The sequence below is a fragment of the Euprymna scolopes genome, chromosome 4, assembly GCF_053919585.1.
Source record: "Euprymna scolopes isolate OS-2025 chromosome 4, ASM5391958v1, whole genome shotgun sequence".
In the NCBI taxonomy this organism is placed as follows: Eukaryota; Metazoa; Mollusca; class Cephalopoda; order Sepiida; family Sepiolidae; genus Euprymna; species Euprymna scolopes.
The window spans coordinates 5,814,051-5,831,393 of NC_136485.1; the positions used below are offsets into that span (position 1 = coordinate 5,814,051).

At 33.5% G+C, this 17,343-nt stretch overlaps 1 protein-coding gene across 2 annotated transcripts in view; it reads left to right on the forward strand.

Annotated features, from left to right (window-relative positions):
• LOC145266490 (thrombospondin type-1 domain-containing protein 4-like) overlaps positions 1-17,343 on the forward strand; it is a 1,186,987-nt gene that overhangs the window by 982,103 nt on the left and 187,541 nt on the right. Inside the window, exon 1 of one of the 2 annotated variants that reach the window (XM_080122224.1) lies at positions 6,140-6,594. The exons of the other annotated variant lie outside the window; for it this stretch is intronic. Within the exon in view, the coding sequence (XP_079978350.1) occupies positions 6,529-6,594 (66 nt within the window). The 5' untranslated portion in view covers positions 6,140-6,528. Of the gene's footprint in view, positions 1-6,139; positions 6,595-17,343 lie in introns of those variants that run through there. 2 annotated transcript variants of the gene reach the window in all.

Here is a 17,343-nt window from a genome sequence, read left to right on the forward strand (position 1 = left end):
CATCTGCTGCTTGTCTCTCGCTCCTGGACGGGGTTCAAAAGAGAGTCGCCAACCTGATAGGTCCTGAACTGTCATCTAGGCTTCAGCCTCTGTCACATCGACGAGATGTTGCATCCCTCTGCCTGTTCTACAAATACTTTAATGGTGAATGCTCTGACGAACTGCAAACACTTGTACCTCCCCGACGTGACTACCCCCGACAAATCCGACAAGCTACTAAGTCTCATCCCTTTACAGTAGAGATCCCTAGGTGCAAGAAAGCCTTGTACTCCAATAGTTTCTTCCCCAGAACTGCGGGTCTTTGAAACTCCCTTCCGGGATTCTGCTTTCCCAACTGCACTGATATGCAGAAGTTCAAGTGTAATGTTAACAAACATCTTTCTACTCATCTCCCTTCATAATGCCCCTGCTAATTAAGTCCCTGATAGTAGCACCTGCTTCAAAGTGGCACTGTGCCTTGTTTGGAGTGAAAATTGAATAAAAAAAAAAAAAAGGTTTGGGTTTCGAGTATTTTTTCTTTTCTTACTTTCAAGAAGTGAATAGTTAAAAAAAAACATACTTGCATACACATTCGCAGTTTCTGTATTAATTAAAATATATTAATTAATTAAAATAATATTTATGCGTATTTTACGACTGGGAAACGCCAGGTGGCCTGTTAGTATTAAATAAAAATAATTCACTGTTATATTCGGAAATTTCTTTTTAGATGAGAATTGAATCTTTCTGACTACTGCTCACATCTTGAATGTTATTCTTGCCACGTTTCGGCCGATGTAACCTCCGACCTTCTTGTGCAACTCGGAAATCTGTACGGAATTCTGAGCAGAACCCACTATCAAATCGACGCGGGTAGCTTGCTTATCTCGTTCCGAATAATCCAAATAATACAGATTCAATATGTAAGTTACGTTTAGCCGAGAAACACACTCTTATCTCATAGTTTCGTTAATACAGATTTATCTATATACTATCAGGCCGCCCAGCGTTGCCCGGTTGTGCAATACGCATAAAAATTATATTTTAATTCATGCAGAAACTGAGACATGTGCATACGAGTATTATGTTTTTCTAAACAGTTCACTTCTTGTAAGTAAAAAAAAATTGTCGAGCTGAGATCGAAACCAGAACGTAAAGAAAGTTAGTCAAGTACGATAACCATTAGGTCAGCTTGACACGTATTTAAAAAATATTTTCAAACCTAATCATTCTTAACAGAAGGAAGCTGTCATGTGAACGATTTACGCATGCGCATTCGTGAAACAGTTGACAAACAGATGGAAATCTGATGACCCCCCCACGTCCCAATTTTTTCAATTTTGACCTCTTAGCAATCCTTTTTTCATGTGAAAACCGATTAAAGAGTTTTCCACGTGTCTGAATACCCTATATACCAAATTTCTAGTCTGTAGATCAAAATCAAAATTCGTTGAGTATATACACATTCTCACGTTTATAGATATTTTTTTTAATAAATGCTGAATATTTCATTAACTTTTTATAAGTATTCCTTATTTTTGCCTTTAGTCCTCACATTCCAGGAGCAATATTTCTGACAAATAGGGAAGAATTGCTGTTTTCTAGGTCAAGATCTATTCCATCTAATACTTACCATTGGTAAGGTTTTGTACCTTGAAGTAGTATTTTTTTAGCGCCTTACGTTAAGTGGCTTCATGCCTTGTCTGTAGAGATTCCTAAAAGAAAATTATTTGCTAATTAGTGTTGCATAAACCAAAGAACACCTAGTCTCCTCGGAACGATGAAAGGGGTGGGGCCAATCACAGATTGAGAGATGGGCATGACTCACTAGCACCAACACCAATTACAAATGTTAGAAAAACTTGCCTCCTCACGAGGGTAAAGGTCGATCTTTAATGTGGGTAATATCTACCCCTCTCGGGTGATTTCTGGATGAGACAAAAAAAAAATTAGTCAAATCAAGAAAAAGTTTCTCCTCCTTTGACTGAGGACAGATATCTTATTTTGAATTTTTTGTAAATAAAAGAGAATAACTTACAATTTTGACACAAGGCCATCAAAAGTGGGGGAGATTCATCCTATCTCTAACCGATTCTTAACTAGGTGCATTTGAATCCATTCATCCAAGCATCCTTTCAACAGTCGTCTATCACTTTCATTTCAGTTGTCACCAAAATACCACATTTACCCCAGCTAGCTTAAAATATATCCAAATACTACGCTCTAGTCTACTGCTAAGTAGTTTTAACGCCATCAATAATCATTAAACGATGTGAGATATTTTAATTGGTTTGGCTTCTGAAGAGTGAATGTGGTATTGTGGTGATTGCTACACTGAAATGATTGCTATATAATGAAACAACAGGCTAAGTTGATAAATTTTTTTTTTAAATAGTGATTGATACAAAGTTCATCTCTCTCTCTCTCTCTGTCTCTCTCTGTCTCTCTCTCTCTCTCTCTCTCTCTCTCTCTCTCATATGTACAAGGTGCCTTCAATAAGTTTCCAAACATTTTTTTGTACAGGCTTTTAAAATTGTTGTAGATTCTTGAAAATTCAGTATGTTATTGCTAAACATCTTATTAGATGACTGACAATTTTTTATGATTTCAAGTTCAAACAAACAGCTATAGCAAGAATTGGAATACACCCTACTAAAGCCTGATTGTCACAGCTAGTAAATTTCAAAAATGCAATCTGGACGTGAGGACACGTTAGAAAAACGATATGCAATAAAATTCTATTTTAAACTTGAAAAAAAAATGCCACAGGAATGTATGCTCTTGGACCATCTTGCAAAAATCGAGACTCAATTTTTGATTGGCATATGAGATTGAAGGAAGGCAAGGAATTTGTGAGTGATCAGACGTATGGGAGGAGTAAGGAAGTCAGAACACCAGAGTTGATTCGTCAAAAATAAATAATTTCATGGATAAGGACCATCGTGTGTCTATAAAGACAATAAATGCACAGTTTGATGTCAGTGTGGGAACTGTACAAACAATTATTTAAAAAGAAAAACTGAAGATGCAGAAAATTTGTGCAAAGTTTGTCCCAAGAATGCTTAGAGAAAGTCAGAAAGACGTTGTCATGACCAAGATGGTATCAAGACAGTTCCTCCTCCTCCTCCTCCTCCCTATAGTTCAGACCTTGTTCTCTTTGACTTTTGGTTATTCCTTAAGCTCAAGGAAAACCTTAGAGGCTAGCGTAATGAGACAATTGATGCGATGATAGAGGTTATGACGAGGGTCATTGACGCGATCACAAAATAGGACTTCCATGGCTCATTCCAGAAGTTGTTGAAATGGTATAACAAGTGCATTGCAGCCGGAGGAGATTACTTCAAAGGTACTAGATTTGCATGTATGTACTATCGATAAAAGTGCCCATTTGAAAGAAGTCTGGAAACTTATTGAAGGCGCCTCGTATGTAACTTTTGGTTATTGCTTTTTATTAGCGATAGGAATGCAGCCGTTGTATTTAAATTCACTTAATAGTTTTGCTCCCTTGCGCATATATACCTGCATTAAGTTGCACCTTGTGACAAGACGTATATATATATATATATATATATATATATATATATATATATATATATATATATATATATATATACTCATTGTACGGTTGCCGACGCAATCTCCAACCACACCTCTCCTGAGTCGTTGTTGTAATACCAGTGGCAAATGGAGGTTCAGGACGACTGGAAACGATGCCGAGATAAGTGCAGACTGCAGAGAACATACAGCGCCTAGAATTCTTAACTGGTTACCCATCTGGTACTAGCCAGGCTCAACGTTCTTTAACTTCGATGATCTAACAGTAACAGGTGCGTCAACGTGATTATGCTATATATATATATATATATATATATATATATATATATATATAATGTGTGTGTGTGTTTTACACATACACGTATATTATAAGTATATGTAATATTTTGGATTCTTGTCCTGAACTCCCTCACGTAAAAGAAACAAAAATAAAGAAAAAATCGTATAATGTACGTACCCGTGACGAAGCGAAAATACATTTCAAAATTCACGTAACTTGATCAAGTATTTTTTTTATAAAGAAAATAATTTTTGAACGATTAATGGGTAACCGTAGACATAAATTTAGTAATTAATGAATTCTTATTGAAATATCTCCTGTTTTGGTTTTTGACATTTTTTTTTTCAAAATGGCAGACGAAACCGTTATTCCGCGGATTCTCATACAATTTGATTTTCTTTGTAAAAATAAACCTACATGATCAATTTATATGATTTTTGGAATATGATCTTTTCGTTCCGTCACAGGTACGTGCATCATACTAATTTTGCTTTATTTTTACTTTTTATTATTGAAGCAATTTTGGACAAGAACCACGTATTGTGCACAGATTTTCAAATGTCCTTCAACAGTGCTCAATACATGAGTAGAGAGAGCTATGTAAACGAGTAATAACATATCTGTGAATTAGCCTGACGATTCCCTCTGTGGATGAAACGCAGACGCCTGTATGTAACTTAACGTCATAAATATATTTTCATTCTTTATTATTTTTTATTTTCTTCTACCTGAGGAGTTATGTCCCCTGCGTATAGCCTTCTATTGCTTACTTAATAACGTCTAAGAAAAATGCGATTTTTATCCAATTTTCCGTAAAAATTACTTTTAATTATAAATAACTTTTTCGATGATTTTTCATAATTTTTGGATATATTACTATTTACGACATGACAAGTACGTAATATTGTTTTTGCTTAAAACAACATATTTTTTTTTTTAATCGATCGGTTAACTATATCTTAACAAGCACAAATTTTGTTTAGCTAAAAAAATGTCCCATTTTCTAGTTCCGTAGTTATCTCTAGTTGCAATCATTAAATAGCATTATGTTAACGTATTGGTTTTATGCGCCAACTTTTGAAAAGTGATCGGAGCGACGCCTTTAGTTGTTCGCGCGCTTCTTCACTTAAACGGGTTGCAACAAGGTGTTATCCACACACGGGAAACACAAACATATTTGCCGCAAAATTGGAAATCAAAAAACGGGAAAGGGACATGCATAAAATAAAAAGGTTCAAAATGTAAAACTTCTTTAAATAATAAAACAAGGTACAAGGTATAGAAATCTTTTCTTTTCTTTTCACTCTCTCTCTCTCTCTCTCTCTCTCTCTCTCTCTCTCTCTCTCTCTATTTCATGGGCTATGACATGCATGGGTGTACAAATGATACGTAAACACGGTCACACATACTTTTATAGAAATAAATTAAGAAAAACTATCTGAAAAGCGTCTCACGCTCTTATCTTGTTGCTCGGAGATGTTTCATGTCTATATAGCTAGATCTCTCTCTCTCTCTCTCTCTCTCTCTCTCTCTCTCTCTCTCTCTCTCTCTCTCTCTATATATATATATATATATATATATATATATATATATAAAGGTTGACGATAAACACACGCGCACTCACACATAAATTATGTATATATATATACATATATATATATATGCATGTATGTGTGTGTATATATATACACACATCCAATCATCATCATATATAGTATGTGTGTGTATATATGATGTGTGTATATATATATATATATAATGTGTGTGTATATAATGTGTGTGTATATATATAGTATGTGTGTGGGTGATATATACATATATATGTGTGTGTGATATATATATATATATATATATATATAATGTGTGTGTGATATATATATATAATGTGTGATATATATATATATATATATATATATATATAATGTGTGTGTGATATATATATATAATGTGTGATATATATATATATATATATATATATATAATGTGTGTGTGAGAAATATATATATATATATATAATGTGTGTGTGATATATATATATATATGTGTGTGTGTGTGAGATATATATATATATATATATACATATATATATAATGTGTGTGAGATATATATATATATATATATAATGTGTGTGAGATATATATATATATATATATATATATATATATATATATATATATATATATATATAATGTGTGTGTGTGTGTGTGTGTGTGTGTGAGTGCGCGTGTGTGTACCGTCAACCTTTTTTCTTTTCTTTTCTTGGGTCTGACCCATAAGTGCGAGTGCTTTCTTTAACCAGTAACGGCAGAGTGGTTCAGTCGACTGACAGTAAAAAGTGGAGGGGTGAAACCGCTAAGATACGGAGAGAGAGAGAGTGAGCAGAAAATTACTCTATATATGTGTGTATCTATATCTATATACATCTATCTATCTTTCTCTCCCTGTATATATTTATATGACATCGGCGAGCAGTGCTTGTTGCCGGCAGCCACTGCTAAACAATTCGTGGTCGTCGCGAGCATGGCAAACAATTGCTGAGCTTTTCGCGGAGTGGAGGCGGCGGAGGAGGAGGAAGCAGGAACGGATTTTGTTTTCTCCAGCGATACCTTCTTCTAACAAATGTTCCCTAACTTCGCTTCTTCTGCTCTCAAGTTTTTCGTCGGTCGATCCACAACGAAACAGCGATTGAGATTAAATACCTGAGTCAGCGAGAAATGGACATGGATTTCTTTTTTTATTACATTGTTTCTATTTTATTTTTTATATTATTACCCGTCCAGGTAAGCTTTTTTTTCTTCTTTTCCCCCTCCCCATCTCTCTTTGCTATTACTTAAATTTCATTTTCAATATATTTTTTATCTTCCAAACTATAATAAATAGTAAGTTTCATATATATATATATATATATATATATATATATATATATATATATATATATATATATATATATATACCATTGATCAGGTTAATATTTTTCAATGAAGTTTTAACGGAGTTAATGCAAGACTGCTCAATACTGAAGTATGGCAAGATATACTTTTATTTGTTTTACATAAGCATTAATATGTCGGTACACATTCATTAGCATGTTTCGGTCAGCCAATTACAAGTAACTAGATACTTCTTCAGATGACATTGCTTATACAAAAGTTTAGCCTGCAATCTACGGACAAATGTCGACACACCGGTTCCCGTTAGATCACCGGTTAAGTGATGTTCCACCTGGGCAGTCTTAAAATGGGTGACCATTTCAAAATATCAGGAGTGGAGTGCTGCACTGCTGCATGTGCTCTCTGCTCATCTGGACATTGTTTCCAGTCGTCCTGAAATTTTCCTTGCCACTGGAATCAAGTAGTGCTGATTCGTGAGATTGAAATGGTCGGCGATTGCGCAACCATATTCACAATTATACGTGCAGGTTCTCTTACAGGGGTATCCATAGTCTGTCGAGTCGGATTTTCCGTGATGGGTGCAACTCAAAAAAAAAAAAAAATGTCGGCGAATCCATTTCAAGTATTTACGAGAACTAAGAAAGTAAATAGCAAGTCAGGCATCCTCCGCATTCGTTCTATTTCCATAACGAGACAGTTTAATTTTTCTTTCTGTTATTAATGACGATTTATAGTGTTTATTCCCTTTTTCTTTTTAAAGCTCTCCAGCCTTACACATTTTCTTTCTCTCGTTTTTATTTTTTAACTTATCTGATTGAGACGTTTTTATATGGCGAATAATTTTTTTTTCGAGCGGATGTTGTATACTTAAGAGAAATCTAAACATTTGTTTTAAGAAAGAGAGGAGGCATAAAGATAACAAGCTGAATTTCAATATTTAAAAAAAAATGCTATATTTTTCATCTTGTTTTATTGTTCTGCAACATCCCTTATTGTTTTAATATCATTCAATTTTTAAAAAAAATTATTCCATTTTTTTTTCAAACTCTTAACGTAAAAAAATGCTTCTAATAATATCTTTAAAAAAAGTTTAATATCTTTTTTATCCATTTTATCAAAGACCGCAACTCATTTTAACAAAGGATTTTTTCTCCATTTTGAAAGTTTCCAATTTTAAAATGAGTGTTTTGTTTTAAATGATTCAATATTTTCAATTCTGATTCGATAGCAACCAAACTAGTTTGGGATTGAAAATATTATTTTATAAAAATGTTTTAATAATTTGTAAAACCCTTGCACCCATTCGACGTAAATATCCCCCATCCCGACGAACCCGAAAAGCAGCAAAATCCCACCCCTTCACAGTAAAAATCCGTAGATGTAAGAAAGCCTTCTACTCCAGTAGTTCCTTCCCCAGAACTGCTAGACTTGGAATTCCCTTCTGGGTCATTGCTTTCCTAACTGTACTGACATGCAGAAGTTCAAATGTAATGTGAACATACATCTTGCTGCTCAACTCCCTACATAGTATCCCTGCAACTTATGTCCCTGATAGTAGCTTCCTACATCAAAGTAGCATTGTGCCTTGTTTGGGATGAAAATGTAATTTAAAAAAAACTCTATAACAGTATATTAATCTATTTTATTTTCAAGTTGTTTTCAAATAAAGTCTCTCTATACAAAATGCCAATTTTATGAGTTTTCTAAAAAAAAATGAATGTTGAGGAATTCTGACAATTAATTATGCAAATAATTATAAACTTAATTCGATAAACAATTTTTTATCAAAGTTATTACGTTATTTATATATTTCTTATCATATTAACGTTATTTATATATTTCTTATTATATTAACGTTATTTATATATTTCTTATCATATTAACGTTATTTATATATTTCTTATTATATTAACGTTATTTATATATTTCTTATTATATTAACGTTATTTATATATTTCTTATCATATTAACGTTATTTATATATTTCTTATCATATTAACGTTATTTATATATTTCTTATTATATTAACGTTATTTATATATTTCTTATCATATTAACGTTATTTATATATTTCTTATTATATTAACGTTATTTATATATTTCTTATCATATTAACGTTATTTATATATTTCTTATCATATTAACGTTATTTATATATTTCTTATTATATTTACGTTATTTATATATTTCTTATTATATTAACGTTATTTATATATTTCTTATCATATTAACGTTATTTATATATTTCTTATCATATTAACGTTATTTATATATTTCTTATCATATTAACGTTATTTATATATTTCTTATTATATTAACGTTATTTATATATTTCTTATCATATTAACGTTATTTATATATTTCTTATCATATTAACGTTATTTATATATTTCTTATTATATTAACGTTATTTATATATTTCTTATTATATTAACGTTATTTATATATTTCTTATCATATTAACGTTATTTATATATTTCTTATCATATTAACGTTATTTATATATTTCTTATCATATTAACGTTATTTATATATTTCTTATTATATTAACGTTATTTATATATTTCTTATCATATTAACGTTATTTATATATTTCTTATCATATTAACGTTATTTATATATTTCTTATTATATTAACGTTATTTATATATTTCTTATCATATTAACGTTATTTATATATTTCTTATTATATTAACGTTATTTATATATTTCTTATCATATTAACGTTATTTATATATTTCTTATTATATTAACGTTATTTATATATTTCTTATTATATTAACGTTATTTATATATTTCTTATCATATTAACGTTATTTATATATTTCTTATCATATTAACGTTATTTATATATTTCTTATTATATTAACGTTATTTATATATTTCTTATTATATTAACGTTATTTATATATTTCTTATCATATTAACGTTATTTATATATTTCTTATCATATTAACGTTATTTATATATTTCTTATCATATTAACGTTATTTATATATTTCTTATTATATTAACGTTATTTTTATTACTTGAATACTGTAATGGATAAACTAATTCATTTTTTTAACTGAAAAACAGTTGATGATCTATTAGAGTAACTTTACACGTGCATATTTTTGGGGGGGTCACCACTCATCAAGGCCCGAAAGCCACTCGAGGATAAGGGTTAATTAATGTAAGATGGTAGTGCAGTAATCGTTAATGGTGTAGATTGGGTAGAATTTGGATTATTTAAAGGGACAGCTCAAGAAGAACTTGTTTATATTGGACTTGAAGGCTACCATGTTGTATTCAACCGGGAAGCAGGCTAGTGAAACAGTTCCACGGGTGGGCAGTTCTATGAAAGAAGTTTTGTTCATGGAATCCGTGTTTAGATTTAGGCACAGGTAGAAAGTGGAGGAAAATAGTGGTTGTAGCTAGTTGAGTGGTTTTGTGAAATTTTGGTAAGGAGAAGGAGTATAGATTTTTTACATTTTAATTTATATAAAAAATATTTTCACAAATTTTCAATAAAAAAAATGTATTTTTGCGGTTGAATTCGATTCATTTCGTAACTTTTTAGAAAAATATTTTTGAATAAATGATTAGATAAACTTGAATTCGAAGATTGAGTCTTATTAAATATCATTTCAAAACTAATATGCAAATATCTGGAAATGTCATCGGATGTCCTGCTTGGTAGGCCGAGAGCAGGCTCGAGCATAGTGATGACATGTTGGTTAAACTTGAATGTTATTAAAAGACGCTTTCATTAAGATTAGATTGCATTTAACCAAACAAATCTCGTCATTATTAGCATTACGTCATGATTTGCGACACTGGCGCTTGATTTTCTTCATCTGTTCATGTGTTTTTCGATTTTGCATCCAAATTCAATTTCTTTATCGACGTTTTTTGTTTCTATTTACTTGTCTCCCTACGAGGGCAGAGGTAGACACAAGGTCGGTTTTAAATGTGGGGAAAATCAGGCTCCCCAAAAAGGGGCACTCTGGATAGAAACAAAAAATAAAAATTGCCTGAGTCTGATCGAGGATAAAAAAGGTGAAGTATAGCATCAGAACAGATTCTACACTTTGATCTTTTTCTCTTTTTCTTGTTTTTTTCTTTTCCTTTTTTCTTTGTTCACTTTAACCCCCCCCTCCTTCTCTCTCTCTCTCTCTCTCTCTCTCTCTCTCTCTCTCTCTCGCACGTGCGCGTGTGCGCGCTCTGTCTACTTTTCCTCTAAATCTTTTCTCCCTCTCCCTCCCTCTCTCTGTAGGATAGTTAGAAATGCCGACAGTCAGTTCGAGTTTCGATTTTGGCTTCAGGCTCCTGCTTATTTAGCCGCGCTGAAGAATGCGATACAGCGAGACAGTCTGTGAATGACGATATAGATCAATCTCTCATCTCTTGCGATTTCATCGTTCACTCTTGCTTGCGGGTGCTCTTGTGCGCGAGTTTGTTTCTCTCTCTCTCTCTCTCTCCCTCTCTCTCTCTCTCTCTCTATCTATCTATCTATCTTCCCTTTTATCTCTCCGCCTTTCTCTCTTTCTCTCCTCATACATTATCTCTCTTCCCACCTTTTCTCTCGTTCTTTCTGCTTCTTTTCTCTCTCCTCCTTCGACATATTTTTCACTTCTCTCCACTATTCCTATCTCCCTGCTTTCTCTACATCATTCTTGTCACTCTGCTTTCATCTCCATCTCTTTCTCCATCTATCTCAACATTATTTTTACATCTTCTTGTCAACCTTTTCTCTCTTTCATTCACTGAAACATTTTTTTCTATCGTTGTTCATCGACTCTTTCTCTTCATTTCGATCGTCATAATTACTTGGATTTGAACGCTGATCTATGCATTAATACGACAGCAGGTGTGTTATTTGGTGTGTGACGCTTACATCTTTTTTCTTCTGTGTGACTGTCGTTTAATTGTTATGACTTTCCATTTCTTATAATAAATGATTTTACCAATAATTCTTCATAAGCTTTCGTTTCGGTTTCGATTATAGCTGGAGAAACACACACACACACGTGTGTGTGTGTGTGTGTGTGTGTGTGTGTGTGTGTGTGTGTGTGTGTGTGTGTGTGTGTATATATATTCTGCATAAGTTTTGGTTTCGGTTTCAATTCAAGCCGATGCACCCAAGTCATATGGATATTTTTTTTTTTTAAATCACAACTTTATATCGATAATCGATAGAAAATTGACTCTATAAAAATATATACGAAATCCGTATTAATTAAAATATCGTATTTAAGCGTATTTTACGACCGGGCAACGCCAGGCGTTCCTGCTAGCTTAAATACTTTTGCAGTTTTAACAAAAGAGCTACAATAATATCAGGGCGTCTCCTTTTACGCTGAATGCTAACATCAATATATTACATATGAAAGAGTCCGCTGTGGAATTTCCACAGATCCCGCTAGTTCTATTCAAATAAGTGAGAGATTAATTAGCGTTGTTTGCTTTACGGCACATCAACCCTTTTCGATCGATTCAATGCCAAAGCACAAGAAGTACTGAACACGATTCTTTGCAAACAAGTTCGAGAAAAGGGGTTCTATACATCCGTTTAATTGTATTACAATAGAATTGAACGCAGCGGGTCGCATGGGTTTCTTCTTGGCAGAGACGACACCATAGTGCGCATCACTATCCGTTATGCACCCTCTTGCATGTTGCAACTAGCTATACGATAGCTGTGATTTGAGGATGCAGTTTAAAAAGCTCTATGCTAAGATCAAGCACAAAATTTTTCATGTCAAATTTTCTGAAGATTCAAGTAGCGTTTTTCCAATAATATCGCATTTAATTTTAAAACAATTAAAACGAATAGTGAATTAATGAGATATAATCTAGAAAGACTATGCAAGCTTGCGATGATCTATTGTTTTGTTTTCTTAATTTCACTCATCCAGAGAAGTCTCGAAATAAAGACGAACCGTTGATGAACACAATACAGATGGTTTGTTTCTTTTTTTTTATCTCTCTCTCTCTCTCTCTCTCTCTCTCTCTCTATATATATATATATATATATATATATATATATAAGGTTGGTGTAAAAATGTTTTTCCTCTATAAATTTAACGTAAAAAACATATTGTACCAACCTCATATATATACATATATATATATATATATATATATATATATATATATATATATATATATATATATATATATATATATATATAAGCTGAACGTCTGTGTGTATGTGTCTGGTCACGAATAGGCTCCTATATGGTTGACTATTTTAAAAAACTGATCATATATAATGATAGATGTATCGAGACACAGGAATGGGTATGTTTGATCTGGCATAATGATGATTCATTAAAATTGTGGGGTCTGCGCACGCGCCTGGTCCACAAAGTATGGAAATAAAAAATTTAAAAATTAAAAAAAAACGTTTACAAGTGTTTTTGATATAGATGTACATATTAATACTTTGATAAGTATGTTTTAACTTAAATAGGGGTGGTATAATAAAATTGTGGGGGTCTGCGTTCGCGCCTGGCCTGCATAGAATGGAAATAGGCACAAACTTTAATAAAGACTTTTCATATCTATCTGCGTAAGTATACTTCGATAATTATGTTTCAGTTTGAAGAAATATGGTATAATAAAATTATGGGGTGTTCGTTCGCGTCTGACCTCTATAGAATGGAAATTTGTCACAAAGTTTAACAAGGTTTTTTAATATAGATCCACAGAATATTGTGATAAGTGTTTCAATGTGAACAGGTATGGTATAATAAATTATGGGGGTTATCTATTTTATTTTTACTTTCATCATATTTTGCTTTGGTTTTGATAATCCCAAATTCGAAGCTATCTCTTTACAACCCTTCCTTTTCATAACCTATCATACTTTCATAAATCAGTCCATTTTCTGTGGGCTGTTTTTGAACCCAGTCAACGGCGGGTACTTTTTCTAGTATATATATATATATATATATATATATATATATATATATATATATATATATATATATATGTGTGTGTGTGTGTGTGTGTGTGTAAATCGCTCCAAACAAAGCATGAAACCACTTGATATAAGGAAGTAAAAAAATATTGCTTCAAAGTCAAAAATTTTCCAACGATAAATGTTAGATGAAACAGATTCTGACCTAGTAAACAGCAATTCTACTTTCTTTGTCAGAAACATCATTCATGGAATGTGAGGACTAAAGGACAAAATAAAGGAAGCACGAGTTATGCAACTGTCGAAAGTAAACTCAAGATGCACTTTCTACCCTTGTTAAAAATAATAAAAATAGTTTCGTAAGTTTAAGATTAGGATATATAATTTATATATAATTTATATCCAAATTATATATCATTTATATATAATTTGGATTATTCGATTTGTTATTATTCCTATTCTCACAACGTTTTGACCGATATAACCTCCGATATTCGGCAGGTCCATTTTTTCGAACTCGAGAATGTAACCTGTCATTATTTACTCTCTCAATCACGACGAAATACACATTTTGTACAAACATATCATTATTTGTTTGTTGCATGCATTCCTTATTGTTTCAAATGTTTTATTTGTATTATTTAGACTTCTCATCTTAAGCTGTGTAAATTATATATTTACACAATTAGCTCTACTCGCTCGCTACTGTAGGGCCCCAAGATGCATCAGAAATCTTCAGTAACTATTTTTTTAAATTCAATTCTTAGTATCGATTCTTGTGAGGATTGAACCTCAACTTCTAGAAGACTATCACGTAAAATTGATTTGCAGTTCACACCTTTATCAACTGCACCGCGTGTCCATGTCAGCAACATCCAAGATGAGGATAATAATTGGATAATCCAAATAACAGAAATATATTGTTCTTCTTGACGGTCAACTTGAATTTCATTGTTTAGAGTGAGAAAATATGCAATTAACGCCGTGTAGAAAGATGAGTCAAATCTTCTAAAGTCAAATTTGGTGAGGAATCCAATTATAAATGATACGAGAGCTCATCTATTAGGTTGGTGCAAAATAATATCGCTTCAAGTCAAAACAAACAACATTATTTTTGCACCAACCTAATATTATTGCGAATCTGCAGTAAAATCTGCTACAAGAATAATTATATAAAATGTTTTTGATTTTTGCACTTTTAATCTTTTTAGAATCCCAAACTTTTCTACATTGCAGAATTTGCTTCCGTTTTGAATTATGTAAGGATGACTTCCATGAATCCCGGATAACACCGGGTGTTTAGAATAGAAAGAAAATTCCATTCTAACATTCTTTGATTAAGTAAAAGCGTATGGAAAGTGTATCAGGTTGACAAGAAAATTCTTGCGCTTTTTAACTTTTCAATCCAGATGAACATATTTCGGCTCAAATAAAAATTTATTGATCTAAATTAGCAACATTAGAATCAATATACTTTTGCCAACGAAAAAGTGTATTTATAAAGTGTAACGTAAAAAAAACAAATCTTGCACTCTGGTGGCGATAAAGTCGCTGAAGGCGTTTTTGTCATCGCTTAGGTTTTTGTAAGCATTTCTCACGCAGGAAGTTGTCAAGATGCTTGAAAAAGTGGTAGTCGGTAGGTGAGAAGTCTGGAGAGTATGGCGGTCGAGGCAGATTTTTGTAGCCCATTTCGTTCAATTTCTGCAGGGTCGGTTTAGAAACGTGCGGGCGGTCCTCGGTTTTGGAAGAGAATTGGGCATTTTCTGTTGACTAATGCTGGGTGTTTTTGTAGAAGTTTCTTGTGCATTTAATGAATTTGTTGACAGTGTTTCACCGCTGTAATGCTTTTAACTGCATTCAAAAATTGTAATCGATGAGACCGGACACTGATTACCAAACAGTCAGCATGCCCTTTTGGTGCAACTCTGGCTTCAAGAAGTGTCGTGGCGTCTCATCACTGAGCTGAGCGTCGCTGGTTGTCGCAAAGAACCCACTTTTCATCGCAATTAACAACCCGGTCCAGAAACAGGTTGTTCTTGTTGTGTAAAAGAAGGGAAGATGGCACTTCATAATGGCGTTTCTTTTGGTTGTCATTCAATTCGTTAGGCACCCATCTACCAGGTGGTTGGAAATCGTCGTATACGTTATGTCTAATTCAGAAGTAAGTTTTCGAACAGTTGTACGTGGATTAGCTTCGACTACGGCTCTTAATTGAGCGTTGTCAACATCCAATGATCAACCACTACACTCACCATCTTTAAGATTCTCGTGGCCGCCACGAAATTTCTTAAATCACCATTGTGCTGTGCGTTCAGTAGTGGTTCCTGGGCCAAACGCTTAGTTGATATCAGGAGCTATTTCAGCAGCTTTTCGGCCTAGCTTAAATCGAAATAAGAAAATTGTGCGAATTTGCTTTTTTCCCATCTTTTATTCAACGTTCTGAAAAGAAGATATAATTGTTTTAAAACGATTGTAATTTACACGATTAGATAGAGCGAAAAACACTCTTTAAAATGATATATAAAGTAAAGGTATCATACCAAAAACTCATTTGAAAATACATTATTTGAAAATTCATCATTTGAAATCAAAATTAAAAATTCCGCAAGAACTTTCTTCTCAACCTAATAATTTCTAAAACTGGGCGCGCGTGCACGCACACGCACGCACACGCACGCACACATGCACACATACCCACCCATACATATACCTACGCATACATATACCCACACGTACACACACGCACATACATACATATATACCTGCAACAACATACACAAACACGCATACATTCGCACATGCATACATACACACACGCATGCATACACACACGCAAAATATACGCACATAATACATGTATACACACGCACAAACACACACACATGCATACGCACACATACATGATGGCAGTAATTCGTTCTCGAGTATTGCCATTACTTAATATATCTCTGGCTCAAATGACGCAAACATGAGCGCAACTAACAGCACGTGCCAGACGGTCACCTCTATGATCCAGCACATCCATTGATGACTGAGTTCAAGCTGTGCTGCCCTGAACATCTACCAGGCCAGACCCTGGAAGTTCCAGAGCCTTTATTGCCATTCACGCCCATATCTACATCAGTCCTCATTGAATGTCCGTTTGCCGTTTCAGGCTACAGCCAGCCTTTTTGTAATCGAGATACACATTGATTGCAAAATGTGTATTCCATTACATATCAAGTAATGCCTGTGTTTGAAGCTTTTTATAGTGAGGAAATACTTTGCAGTGAGACAATCCCACTTTCTAAACAACTGCCACATTGAACTAAAAAGAAGAGCAAGTCAACATCATTGGAAGCAGCAGTCACCGCAGGGGTTTCGTTCTCCTAGAGAGGTTGCCTTCACCACGGCTTACGGAGCCCTCTCCACCCACCATGCCATTTTATCCATGACTGGGACTTAGGTTGCTGGGCACCAGAGCATACTCCACACGCCGGTGGGTCATGTTACGCCGCAGCTGACAGGGCTTAAGCTCCTCTGGAGGTTTCTGTCAGGGTTACCTTACCATTAGCCTTTGGTTAAAAGAACCTTGGCCCACAATGCAGTGGAGGTCCAGTTATATGGCGCAGGACACTCGCTGTTTATCAGAGCTCCGTCTGCGTGGCAGTGGTCACGATGTGTACGTGGGGTTGATTTGTCTGGGAGAAGCACAATATGACACTAAGATATCTGTGTGCTTTTAACACACG